Below are 14016 nucleotides of genomic sequence, written 5' to 3' on the forward strand. Positions count from 1 at the left end.
TGGAATCCGACAATAAATAGGCGTGTGCGTGTGCCGGGTTACAGTGAAGAGGACTGCCCAAGGAGACCCCCTCCCCTGTTCTGGAAAGAGTATGAAGACTCTTGCGCCCGGCTAGGGGCAGAGCTGCTGTGGAAGCTGCTGAGGGACTCTGCCAAACACTTTTCGATAATTCAGGGGAGCCAGTCCCCCCCCCCCCTCCTCAGGTCCTCTTCTGACCAGAGGCAAGGCCGTTCAGCAGGCCTTAAGTTCAGGCCCTTCTGCAGACCGGCGTCCTCAGTCTCTGGCCTGGGCGTCATACAAAGCATCCATCCAGACATTCAACAACTGAAAATTTAACCTGGAAAGTGGCACCGCCTGTGTCCCAAACCACATGCAGTTCTGGGAAGAACTGGTGGCATAGCAAGCCTCCTATCTGCATAGGACTTCTGTGCAATTCAGAAGCTTGTACCCAAAACAGCAGACCCACTGAGGTGTATCATCTTCTGAGCCATACCCAGAAGATACTCAGGTTGGGGTTAAAGGGGAGAAATCCTTGTGAACAACAGTCTGCAGGCTGTCATCTGGATCTTTCTGCGTCTCTTCATAAGGTTGCCTGAAAGAGGGGAAAGAAGGACCATGCATTAATCAACAGATAGATGATGCCAGAAGGAGCTGGAAGCTTATTCCATATAGCATAAAATCTTAGGAGAGTTATGTAGGATTGGGCCTTTGGTGAGCAAGGGGGACAAGCCATGGAAAACTGTGCCCCATTTGCTCCCCAGCAACTGGTCTTCAGAATTATCAAATCAAATCTTTGTTATGGTCATAGACCAGCATAGGTCTTCAGAATTAGGCAGTGCCTGCTCCTGGTGAGAAAGTATAGTGCCTTCAGGACTTGGCCACAGAGAATTCCACCTCCGTTAATTTATCCAATCCTCTTTTATGTTCATCCAAGCTGGCCAGCTCTGTACCGTACACTAACCAATCCCATGGCTGAACTTTATGCTTGATGATAAACATTCCTCTGGTCAGATTCAAATCTCCTACCACATTCTAGTTTCATTAGATGACCTCAGTGAGGCCTGCTCTTCCAGGGAGAGAGAAAATGCTTTCCTTGATCTGATTTCTCCACATTAGATATAAGTTTAGACACCTTACATACTCCAAAACATCACAGGGGACTTCCTGCAGTCTCGGGATCATTTGGATCATCCTTTTCTGCATTGTTTCATTTCTTCAAGATACTTTTTGAGATGAGAAGACCAGAAATTGTGCACAGCATTCTGAATGTGGCTGCCCCATGTATCTTTAGAAAGGACACATCAGGGGCCTTGCCCAGCTCCACCTGGATGGCCTCCTGGCTGACTTTGGCCAGGAAACACCAACCCTTTGTCCAAGGGCCAGGGGCCTTTTCCTGAAGCCAAATGCAGACCAGAGTTCCAAAGTTTTTCTCTAGGCTGAATCACCAAGTAATATTTTTGCCCCAGGAGGAGGGTTAACCACCTCCCCCACATCAGCACTAGCAATATCTATGGTTGAAAAGAAAGGCTTCCTCTACTTGCGCAAAGACACATGTTCAGGGAGGCAACATGCTGCTTCTCTCTACCAACTGTGTCTGAATCACGTACAGGGTTGTGAGGAGGAGGAGGAGGGGGGATCCGAATGGTTTTCCTAGGCACTGTATGTCTGCTTATGACCCACCTTGGCTGGCTGAGAGTCATGCTGCAGCTTCTTTTCTGCTTCAATGTCCGACAAGGAACAGACCCTCGGCCTTGGGCCTTGGGAAGTGTGGGGATGAAGATGGCTACATGAACCATGCTGCAGAGAGAACAAGGCCTGTGGTGCTGGACTGGGGGCAGTGGCGGCAGGAGCAAGGAACTGGGGCTGGGCTCTTCGTCTCGGTGCCACAGGGTTTTGCTTCCCTTGTGTCTGAACCTGCTTCTTCCTCCCCACCCCACCCTGCCCGCTTGGATGGAAAAGAATATCACCAGCCTCAGTCTTTAGGAGGAAAACAACAGGTTTAGGATGGAGGCAGGCTCCTCACGCCAACCCCACAGATGCCAAGATGGAGGCTTGCCTCTCATTGCCTGCAGAAAGGCAGTTGCTCTTCAGAGCAAAGAGCGTCCATTTCAGGGGCTCAGGAATCCCATGCGTGTCTTGCAGTGGAGGGAGCAGGGACAGCAGAAATGACGGCCATGTTCAGGAAGCCCTGGGGGAGTTAAGGAGGCAGAGCAACCTCAGCTTCTTCCTTGGGTAAAGGGATGTGGCCTTGTGAGCTGATTTCAGAAGCTGCACATGTCATGGAAGGCCAAGCACATGAGGTGTTATGGAGCAGAAGCTGTGAAGCTCTTAGTGGACTGCTAAGAGGAGCCAGGACAGCCATGAGAATTTGTGCAGATCCCTTCCGGATACTCACAGAAGGTGGGGGGGGGGAGGCGGGGCGGGATGGTATAGCAGCTGTCTGGGCTCAAGACAGGTGGCAGGCAATAGAAATGGCTTGAGAGAAGAAGTCAAGGTGGGAGTTGCCCAGCAGGCTACAGCTGCGCCCTGACCTGTTCTCCTCTGCCCACCCCTCCCCCCCGAGCTTCTCTGGCCAGAGCGGTTGCTCCTCCAGTAGGTCACCAGCATCTTGGTCAGCGTTGGCTTTTCACCGCAACCCAGGATCTTGGGGGACAATGGTGTGCTGTGTGCTGTGTGCGGGTGTGGGTGTGAGACAGTGATAGTGACCAGGTCACATTAGCCTTTCTGTCTTCTAGCCCGGCCACTGGGAATATATCGGTGGTTAAAGACATTGTGGACAAACTGCTGAAAGGGTACGATGTCCGTCTCCGGCCTGACTTTGGAGGTATGTGGATCCTTTATTCTCTTTGCTTTGTCTGGGGACCGTAGTTCAAAGCAGACAGAGGCCCCCAGGGCTATTTGGGCTCTGTTTGTCAGTGCTACCGCCACTTCGTAGCTTTTGTGATGACCTTTTGCAATTCCCTTCCTTCCCCTTCACCCATTTCTCGGCTGGGCCAGACAGACAGTGCCAAATCACAGCCAGTCTCCTCCAGGATCTGCTCACAGTATGAGAAATGATGGGGGTGGGGGAGTGAAAGCTGTCCTTGTCTCTGGGCGCCCTGTCTGCACTGGTTGCCATCACGGGCTTCCAGGCCCCTCCCGGCTGCAAAGGTCAGGATGCTGCTCCTTGTCCCAGCATTCCGTGCCCTCACGTTGGCAGGCATCCCCTGTCCTTTGGTCACCCACCTATGCCTTCCCAGGCTGAGCGGTGCGTGCACATGAGTGTAATTCCTTTGCGGTTCTACCAGTATGGCATTCCAAGGCAACCAGCCTTTTGCCCGGAGGCGTGCAGTTTGGTCATCCCCGAGGAGAGGAGCCCAACGGCACTTCAGATGAGGTGCCCTCAGGAAAACTCCTCAGGTGCTGATCCTGTTAATCTTGCATTTTTGACTGACAGGATGTCGGGACTGAAGCTTTTGTTATTTTGTTGCAATGTACAGCTTTTCATTGTGTATTGGACATTGTCATTCTTCATGGCTGATGCTGATTGTCCTTTTGTCTTTGTATATGTTTTGGGCCACTTTATATTCACTCTGCTAAGATTCTGCAATATTACTATTACTACTACTGATACAGCAAAAAAGTATTGAAAGTGCTTTGCATATATTTTATAGTCTAAACATGACTTGAGTGTGTGACAACATGCTGCATTATATGTCCTAGCTGGTGGGATGAGGGCAATAGAATGTTGGCTTGCAAAGAACTTGGTAGATTAGAGATCCTGGTTTGCAGAGAATAACTTGCTTGGAGTAAAACTAGGCTTTGGTTGTGCTTATGGTATCTTAGCCAAAATGTACCAAAACAGGCTATCACTCTCCTTAACAGTATCAGAGAATGCTTTATGTGTCATGGGTGCAGCTAAGACTGGTAACGTAGTCCATTCAGTCTCTTATCTTCTAAAAAGCAATATATGAAAACTATGATGGATGGTAGAAGTCAATATCTATGGTCACATCTGGTGATGATCGTGTCATAAGGAAGATGATGACATAGAATGTATCAGAGGAATTAATGGTAAAGAGCATGAATTAACAAATGAAATAAATAAAAATAGGAAGAGGAAGAATGTAAATTAAGGAGGCCTGATCTTGTGGAGTGGCATTGATAAATACACAGTCTTTCGGAGAGGTTGTGAGATAGTGCTAATGGGGGATTTAATTTACTCTGACATCTGCTGGAATCTAATTCTGCCAAGAACCAGAGGCCCAATGAATTATTGCTCTCTTGCTGATAAATTCATTCATCAGAAGGTGGAAGAAAGAACATCTATCCTGGACCTAATCCTTACTAACAGGGATGAATTGGTTGAAGAAGTCATGGTGACTAGTCCTTTGGAGGAAAGTGGTCATTTTATCCTTGAATTCATGATATCCAGGGGAGAAGAAACTAAGAAGAATCAGACCTGCATGCTGCACTTCAGAGGAGCATATTTGTTGAACTCTGAGGAAAGTAGGTTGGATCCTATGGCTTGAAATCTTAAAGGAGCAAAGTGTCCAAGAAGCATGGGAAATGAGATGCTCAAGCACAGTTGGAAGCAATTCCCATAAGAAGAAAAATGGCAGAAATCTGATGGCTGAGGATGAGAAGATATCTGCATCATATTGGTGTGTTCTTAAAGAATTTTTGGTGAGGCAACTTCAAGCTAAAGATGTAATGGTCTGTAAGAGTAACCTTGAGGAACAGGAGGAAGAGCCAAGGCAACCGAGACAGCGGTCAGATAAAAGAAATTTGAGTCCGAGGCAGAAATGTAATTTGAGAAAGCATGTTAGACCTGACCCTCCCTAGTTCTCTTGAAGATAAAGGGAGGGAGGGGGAAGCGCATTCAGACTTGCAAGATTCTAACCCTAACCCTTATAATAAAAGTAATAATAGCATTCATAACTTTGGTTTCCTAGTCTGGTCTACCTCAAAGGACTGACAAAGTTGGGAGACATGACAATGACCTTTAACCTTACTTGCTGAACAGCAGAGAAGAAGCCGAGGCTCTCATTGGCTAACTGCCCCAAAGCAACATATATACTGCTTATGTGCCAGACCGCATCTCTCACTCCTAATTACTGAACAGTAGTAGCAGTGCATTTATTTCTGCTGGCTCGGGAGTGGAATTTTGATTGGATGAACTGTGAACTTTGTTCAGCTCTGAACACTCTGGCTCTGCAATGGGGCTGTAAGCCAGTGGAACAGGCTGCCACATGAAATGGTGAGTTCTCCTTCTCCATCTCCTTTTCAAACAGATGCTAGGTAACCATCTCTCAGAGATACTATAATGGATATTGCAGAGAGATGAACTAAGATAACCTCTAAAATCCCTTCCAACTTCATGAAGGTAGAGGTGCATTTATGAACAAAAGGGCTACACATCCATGTCATAAAATATGAATTGGTGTCATTGAAGTGGTTGTGCGTGTGGAAGAAAGCAGGAATCCCTTAGTGAGTGAGACCTTAGTTAGAGGTGCACGAAAAATAAAATGAATGCTATCAAAACTACTACTATTACTGTGTTCTAGTGAATGGGATTCTTGGGAAAATATTTTGGTAGGTGAAATGAAAGAATACAGGAAAAGTGATTGGGACATTTGGAGTTCCAAGACTGAATGAGAATGAGGGCTCTTGGAGAGTATCTGCTTGGAAAAGATATTTTAGTTTGAAATTCATGATTTAAGCATGTCTTTTCATATGTACATATGGTAAAGGAATGAATATAAATCTAAGATGGTTTATGTTGAAAGATTAAAGGTGGCAAAGAAAATACAATTGTGATAGAAATTTAAAAAACCTGTTTTGGCAGTGGGTGAAGAGGTCTAAACAAGCAGTCTCCAGCAGACTGAGTGGAATTAAGGATAAAAGTGATGAAATTTGGGGGATGAAACTGAAATGAGGGAATGCTAGAAGGAGTATTTTAGAGGTTTTATGGGTGGAATTGAAATGGATGCTATAAAGGCTAGTGCCTGTAATGTTATAAATGAAAAGGAAGTCATATGTGCTTGTTGAATGTTGAAAAATGGTAAGATGGTGTAGGTGATGTAACTGGAGAAATGTTAAAAAATGGGTGTGGTTTGCTTGTGGAGTGGCTTGTGAATTGTTTAGCTAGTATGATGACTGCTTCTGTGCTTGATGACCGGAGGAATGCTGTGGTTGTTTCGCTGTCTAAAGAGAGGAGGTGAAATTAGTCCACGCCTGGGAAGACTGAAAAGGTACGTCACCTCGAACAAAATTTGGGAAATACAGTGCAGCTTTATGCCAGGCGGGGGGTGTATTTTTGCCCTTCGGCAGGTCACTGAAGAAAAGTATGAGTGCGAGGAACACGCTTTACTGCGTGTTTGGTTATTTAGAGTGTATATAAAAAGATAAGGGTTGAATGAAAAGTAATGCCTCTACAGTTATAATTCACCAACAGATGGCAGTACTGACTTCTCGGAAGCTCTGACAAGTTCTTCAGCATTTGTTCTTTCACTTCCACTTGGTGGGAAGTTGCTGTGAGGAAAGATTGTGTTGCTATTATTTGTGAAATGGAAGTCTGCGGTGAGTACTCAGCAGTGCACATGACATTTTTGACTACTGAAGGAGTCTCTTCAATTGAAATTCACTGCTGAATGAAGGTTGTTTATGGTGATGACTGTGTGGATGTGAGTAGTGTATATTGCTCGGCCAAATAAAATAAAATAAAAATAGTGAACTGGGAAGAGCCATGATAAAAAATGAAGTTGATGACTTGTGACAGCAACCAACGAGTTTCACATGAGAAAGCTGGATGAACCAATTAGGAATAATCAGTTCATCAAAGGGAAATTGCTGTCGAACTTAGCATTGGGTCACGCTATGGCTCTTCTTCAACATCAGAAGGTTCCTTTCCCTTCATCCTCTGCTACAGCAGAAATGAAAGCTTCAAGAATTTACATTTGCCAGCAGTCTATATCTCAGTTTCTGGATCACTCTCCATCCCAGCTGGACTGGTCAAATCTGCAGGTTTTAAGGAAATCATGTGCTTTCAGCTTGCATAGATTTCTGGACCAGAAGCAGTTACAGAATCAGCCCTCCAACTGTTGAAATGGCAGCAGGGGATCCCTGCGTGAGGACTGGCACAAGGGAGCGAGGGGATCAGAGCCCGAGGAGCCGGAGGTCCTCATTCCGGGAAGGAGTCCGGCTTCTGGCCGCACAGAAGGAGGCCTGCCGTGGTTCTGGGAGAGGGCATCGCGAACGCAGGCTGATCCCCAAGTGCTTACGTTCCCAAGGCGTGACATGGCCCAGCCCTGGACATACAACGGCTGCTGGAGAAAAGCATGTTCAGCTCCAGCTTTAGGCAGACAGGTGCTGCTCGCACCCTTTTTCTTGTTATGATAAGTTTTCTGCTGGTTGTTTATCAAATCAGCAAATGACACCAAGTTAAACATGGTTTTCAGTGAGATAATTGTAAAGTTATGAATTTAGGTAGGAAAAGGTGAGATGTGTATATATTGAGTGGATAGTACTGTATCTGTTTTGACAGCAGTATCTGAAAAGCATGTCGTAAGGAATTGTGAGTGCAGCAACTTAAAAGCAGTTGCAACCTAAATTCAGTCCCAGGTTGTGAGACAAAAAGAGAGATCATTCAGCTTAGCTCTGATCTCATTCCTCTTCTTACTGTTGAAGACTCTAGGTTAAAAAGAACATTAAGGTAATGAAGCACGGAAGAGGAGGGAGGACTTGGAGTGCAGGGCCTATGGGGAAAACATGAAGAAACAGAATATAGTAGCTAATGAAGAAGGCCCTTATGAGGTAGTATGATTTCAAGGGCTACAAGCGGGCAATGGGGCTCGATCTGACTTCAGGTGAGACTTGACACGAAGAAGAATCGAGGTGCCTGCCAAGGAGGCTTCATGCAAGTAGGAGGTCTTAGCCAGGACATAAACCTTGGCAATGAGGTGCCTGCTTTGGGAGGTGACAGTTACTCTTTTCGGGGGGGGGGAATGCTTAATCAGAGGCTTTGAACACATCAGGGTTGTTCAGAGAATGAAGGACACCCCCCTCCCCATGAAAGTTAATTTTGTTTCATCTTTTTTGACAGCCAGAGCTAGGGTTAGGGCTAGGGCTAGAGGGGGGAGTCTTCTCCAATCCTCAAGAATGGAGAAGAAAAATAATCATTGTTTCTCTGACCAAATCACTGTTCGTGAGAACAGAGAGTTGGCTACAATATGAGAAAGGTTGAAGAACGCAGGATTCTCCAGTATCAAAACAAATGTAAGCAAAGAGGAAATTTTACTATTTGCTGAGTTGGCAACCTCCACTGGAGGTGAAGGGTCTTTGCACCAGGAGAGAGTGGTCCCAGGGAGAAGAACATAGACCTCCATTCTTGGAGGCTGCAGAGAAAAAGGTGGGCAGCCATTTGACGAGCTGTTAAAGGAAGAAAGGCTGCTGCCTGAATGTCAAGGCAGATTCCCCCCTCCCTCTCCATCGCTGTGGTACTGCAGGATATCAAGGTTAGGGTTTAGGGCCCTTTTATGAAGGGGTCAGAATTTGTACCAAGAGAAATGTGCAATACTCTCTACAAAGTATTCATTAACACATTTTAAATTGTTTAAATTGTTGTATTATACTGTTGTTTTATATTTGTTTTACCTGATTGTCTTATTGTACACCACCTGGAGTCACAGCCGTAAGATGGATGGCTATATAAATTTAATAAATAAATAGATAAATTTTAGAAAGTGTTCTTCTGATGAACATGAAACAACCATTTTAGATTGTTGTGTATTTCCATGGCATATTAATGGTATTACAGATGGTATATGAAATGAAGTGTTTGTGTTTAAATGAACAGTGCAGCATATTTTACTGAGCCCAATCTTCAGGAATTACAGATTCAGATAGAAAAGCCACAGAGGAATTCCTCCAGCCAGCACCCAAACTCTCCTGAAAGTTGGCACTGCATCACTGGGTGACCTAAGACAGGAGGTTTTCTTTGGGCTCTCTGTGATGTTCCACTTGAATCTGCTGCAAGCACTCAGCAGTCATGGGCAACACTAGTAAAAGAAAGAGGTGCTGAGCAAAGGCCTTTAGCTAATCAAACATACAACCCATGTACAGAGTGGCATGTTACAGCAAAATGTACAGGTAGTCCTCAACTTACGACCACAACTGGGACTGGAATTTCCATCGCTAAGCGATGCAGATGTAAAGCTAGATGTAACATGACTGCATCGTTTAGTGATGACAATCCTGGCACTCCCCATTGCTGTCATTAAGTGAATCACACTAGTCCCACCCCAATCCAAGACATTCCGGGCTTGGTTCCTCCCAGCCCTGAGCCTCAGTAAAGTAAGGGACTGCCTCCAACTCCCCCCTGCCTTTCTCCCCCCACCATCTCTGCCCTTTTGGCTGCCCTGCACCCTGCCTTGCACGGCTGAAGCAGAAGTGCCTCCCTGGCTTTGCTGTCTCCTTTTTGGACCTGTGGCCGCTATGCTACCCTGGGTGCTCCAGCTTCTCCGGCAAACACTTCCTACACGTGGCTCCCAAGCCCGGCCCAGCAGTGTGGTGCAAATAAAAATGCTAGCCAATGGGAAGAGCGGATGTGGTTTTGCCCAGTGGGAAAGCGCTGGCTCAGAGAGCCACATGTATGAAGCTGGAGTAGCATGGCGGCCACAGGTCTGAAAAGGAGACAGCAAAGGCAGGGAGCTGCTTCTGCTTTGGCTGTGGTCGCTGGGTGCAAAAGGTGAAAGGTCAGTGCGGGGAACTGGGAGAGAAGGCAGCTGGGCGAACGAATGCTTGCTGGGGCTTGCTGGGGCTTCTCAGATGCTGTGGCTTAGTGCCTCACTGCTGGGGCGGACTGGGGCGGCTGTGGCTTCCAGTGACGGAGCAGCTGCAGCTTCACATTGCACTCAGGGGCTTCTTGCAGTCCCAGAGCTGTGGTGCATCAAGAAGCCCCTGAACTGCAGTGTGGCAAGCAGCCCCAGAGCCGCACAGTTCTGGGGCTGCTTGCCGCCTTACAAGGCAGGGTGAAGGGTGGCCAAAAGGGCAGAAATGGGGGGGGGGAGATAGGTGGGTGGGGGGAGTTGAAGCGTCCCTACGGTTGTAAGTGTGGGCATGCTGCCAAGTGCTCGAATTTTGATCATGTGACTGTGGGGGTGCTGCAACAGCCATAACTTTGGGCACCAGTCTATTTTTTCAGCACTGTCATAACTTTGAATAGTCGTTGAATGAATGGTTGTAAGTCAAGGACTACCTGTATTTAAAAAGCAAAGTGAAACCAGTAAGTTAAGAATATGGCATTTTTTTCCTGAAGCTTAGAAGTAAAAACCAGCCTGAGAGAAACATATACAAGATTTAGATGAAGCCCGCTCCATCTTAGAACAGAACAGCCTTTTCCCCCTCGTATGCTCAAAAAACTAATGCAAACTTCCTGTCTGCCACCCAGTCCCTACCCTGGGCATCATAAGAACTGAGCAGCTAATTAAGTAGGTTGGCTTCCTGAGTGACCCCTACCATTATATTTCAAAGACCAACAGGAAATTGAACCCTGGTAATTTGCTTCCTTCCTGTGTGTTTCAACTTGGGAGTGGCCCTACTCGTTGATGTCCAACTATTCCCTCTTGATCCAACTTTACCTGCTTGGCTTCCCATCTCTTCCAGTCATCAAGGGGTTCCTTAACACCTCCTGCATGTTCCACAGTTCTCAGTTTACTCTCTGTCCACTTCCCACCAGACCCTTCTTTTCTACCATGGCTTTATTCTCTTCTTACGTCCAAGCTAAACCAACGCATCCTTGCCATCATCTTTTTCCATACTGTTGATTTCTCCACCCTTCTGCAACCTTATTGTTCTCCTGCTTTTCCATCACCTCACTTTGGGCCATGTGGAACATTTGGGGGCAGGAGAGGGAGTTTCTAGAAGGTGACAGTATCGGTTAGCCCTGTTGACAGTGATGTGTTGGGAATACTTTTTTTCGTCTGAGTCTTTTGTCTGAGTTGTCTGCTACAAACCTCATTTCCCTCCCCAGACTTTCTGGACCTTAGTGCTCAAAGTGGACACTTGTTGTCCTTAATGGATGAATACCAGAAGTCCTGTGCATCCTGCTGATATTCCACAGTCTGCAGCTGCTGAAATATATTTGGAACTGCTGATAACCGACTGTAGGAGCATGATGTTTTTCAAGTAGATCTTTAAGTAAAATAACAGATGCTCTCTCAGCTTTTAAGCCAGTGGATGACACAGGGCAATTGGAAAATCAGCGGATACTGCAGGCCAAGCACATCTTCAGCTGTGTGTGGTAAGATGCAAGGGGAGAATTGGAGACATTTGTTCATCTGTGATTCTCCTGAAGAGAGCATCCTATTCTCTATAGATAGATCCCTGTTTTCAGATGTGAAACATGAGGAGAGTATATGGGGTCCCCACCACGCTCAGAAGGCACAATATTTTATGCAAACTATCAGTTCCTAGCAGACCTCCCTTTGCTAAGTATCCAGCATCAAATATACAGGCTGGGTGCAGTTTAGATATAAGAACTAACCTCCTTGTTTCTGTCTGAATAATTTCAGCCAGAAAAAAAATCAGCGAACCCTTTCATAATTAGGCCACCATCTTTTATTCTTTTTCATTTATTGAAATTGGAATATTTTTCAAGATCTTTGTATTTAATAAAGAGATATAATAAAAACATCCAAAACATAAAAAGCATCCCAAAAGAGTCTGGAAGGATTAAATTATCTGAGCAAAAGATTCTCTGATGAGAGGTGGAATGTAAATGTTTTAAATAAATGAAGAAATGAAACTATTTTTGTCGGCTACAGGAACATTTAGAGGGCTGCAATGCCATCTAAAAGTCCCCAGATTTGAATGCTGAGTTTTGTTTTTTTCTGGTTGGAATCTCAGCTTGACTGACCACAGGAATCCCCGTGGATCACAAAATAGGCAGTAGTGATCAGGGACATGTGATCACGGGCTCTTTCTGCAATGGCCATGTTTTGCAAGGCCCTGGAGCCACAAAGCTTCCTCAGAACAGGGAGCCATAATTTTTCTCAGTCCAAGGCATGCATTTGGCTTCTCAGTTGTGTGCATGGAATCTCCCTACCAAAAGGAAATAGGGCCAGAGTGAAAACTATGTATATATGCATGGCCTTCAACCCATCTCTCAGCACTCCATACATGCTTCTATGTTCCATGGTTCTAGTCTATCTGTTGTCAGCCCTTTGAGGTAGGCAAGATAAAGAAAGAGGAGTCGCTAGGTGTCTTGAAATGTACTATAATGCAGTCAGGGTATTGTAAAAGAATCTTGAAAGCCTGTCAAAACTCCTCTGTACTTCAGCTTATACCTAATACAAAAGGTGGAGTTGCTCTGAGTTTCTTTCAGGACTCAGATATCCTTTTTTGTAATGGCTTGACATTGTCCTGCCCCTTTTCTGAGTCAAACTCACATTCCATCACACACATTAACCCACGTTCTCTGTTCAAATTCTAAAGTTACTAAAACATTTGTAAAACCATAAAACAATAAAAGGTACTAGACAACCTGTGACCTGTGGGGTCATCATTTCAGAGATATTTCCTTACCAGATTCCTCAATGCCTTCAACAATGGCAGAGCTTCTAATGTACTGCCTTCACTGGAAAAATTCTTAAAAATTCAGGAAGATATTCAGAGATGTATCTGTCTTGAAAATAGCCCATGTCATTCATATTGAACTGTGTAGCAAGTCAAACATCAGGAGCTGACTACAGGAAATGTTCTGTGATAATTCTTATGTCATAACATATTTTATAAAATTTGCCAAATTTAAATTCCACGGGAGTCATGGGTCCCAGGTTTCGGACGCATTCTGTAAGTTAGCCCATTTGAGGTACCTTGGCTCAAAAATGGTTGGCCTATAATGTACCATTTTGCCCAGTTAAAGGTTACAGACAAACAGACACAAGAGTTGTGGTTGTATTTAGATAACATACAATTAATAACAGCACAGTGAAGATATAAAATATACGCAAGCCTTCCAAGTATAGAGCAGGGCTTTCAAAACAAATTGATTCCAAAGTTAAATGAATGTGTAGGAGAAGAGGCAAATTTTTGCCAGCCACCAAAAAGAGATATACTTCCCTGGGCTGCACTCCTAAGAAGAGATGCTCTGTTCACTTGGCAGGGGCATCTGGAGGAGAGCCTCCAAGAATAATGGAAGCACTGAGCAGATACATAAAGAAGAGGAGGTCCTTGAGAGCCTCTGGTCCCAAGCCGTTCAGAGCTTTAAAAACCAGCTCCAGCTGGGCCAAGAATTGGCCCCAGAAACCAACTGGCTCCCAGTGCAGCTAGAAGAGCACTAATGTGATCAGGTTCCAATTGATAGCCTTCCAGCTCTATTTTAAAGTAGCTGAAGTGTGTGAAGCATCTCTAGGGGTAGTCATACATTGCAGTATCCCGAGAGATCATCTATCTCTGTCAAGAAAGGGTGGCAGCTGTAAGATGGTAAAAGGTTTCCTAACAATCAAGACCACCTGTGACAGGGATGATAATAGATCAAGAGCCCCCCAAGCTTTGTGTTTAATCTGTCAAGGGAGCACAGTTCTCCCTGAAATAGGCTGAACACTATTCATGTGGGTAGATGGGCCTCCTACCAACTATTTTTGTCTTGTCTGGACTTTGCTTCAGTTTTTTCGGTCTCACCCAGTTAATTACTGTGCTCAGGCACCCGCTCAAGAGATAATGCTCATAATGGAGAGGGAAAGCTGGATGCTGTGTGAATAGTGAAGACAATTCAGCCCAAATCCCTGTAAGATCTCCTACAGCCAGTTGAATTTCAGCCCTGAAAAACTTCATGCTGCATCTGCCAGAAAGAGAGAACTGTAATTCTCCAGCACCATCTTCTGGAAACAACCAGAAGGAAAAAACAATACAGTACCCTTCCCTAACTCCATTGGTCTGGAGGAATTCCATAATTAAGGATATGGAAGGCACTATGTGTTCCAAAAGAATCAGCAAGTTATTACAGTCTCAATCTGTCAACCTCTCTCAGCAAAG

General features: G+C 45.3%; 1 protein-coding gene across 4 annotated transcripts in view; it reads left to right on the top strand.

Moving 5' to 3' along the window:
* LOC103051232 (gamma-aminobutyric acid receptor subunit beta-4) overlaps positions 1-14016 on the top strand; it is a 71433-nt gene that overhangs the window by 1363 nt on the left and 56054 nt on the right. For 3 of the 4 annotated variants that reach the window (XM_088151574.1, XM_088151575.1, XM_088151577.1), the window contains exon 2: positions 2736-2824. In XM_088151574.1, the coding sequence (XP_088007700.1) occupies positions 2736-2824 (89 nt within the window). Of the gene's footprint in view, positions 1-2735; positions 2825-10475; positions 11282-14016 lie in introns of those variants that run through there. The other variant, XM_088151576.1, reaches the window with a different exon arrangement.

Source organism: Python bivittatus, unplaced genomic scaffold, assembly GCF_059951505.1.
Source record: "Python bivittatus isolate LINGU-HERP-01145 unplaced genomic scaffold, Pbiv_v1 ctg000670_np1212, whole genome shotgun sequence".
NCBI classification, from domain to species: Eukaryota; Metazoa; Chordata; class Lepidosauria; order Squamata; family Pythonidae; genus Python; species Python bivittatus.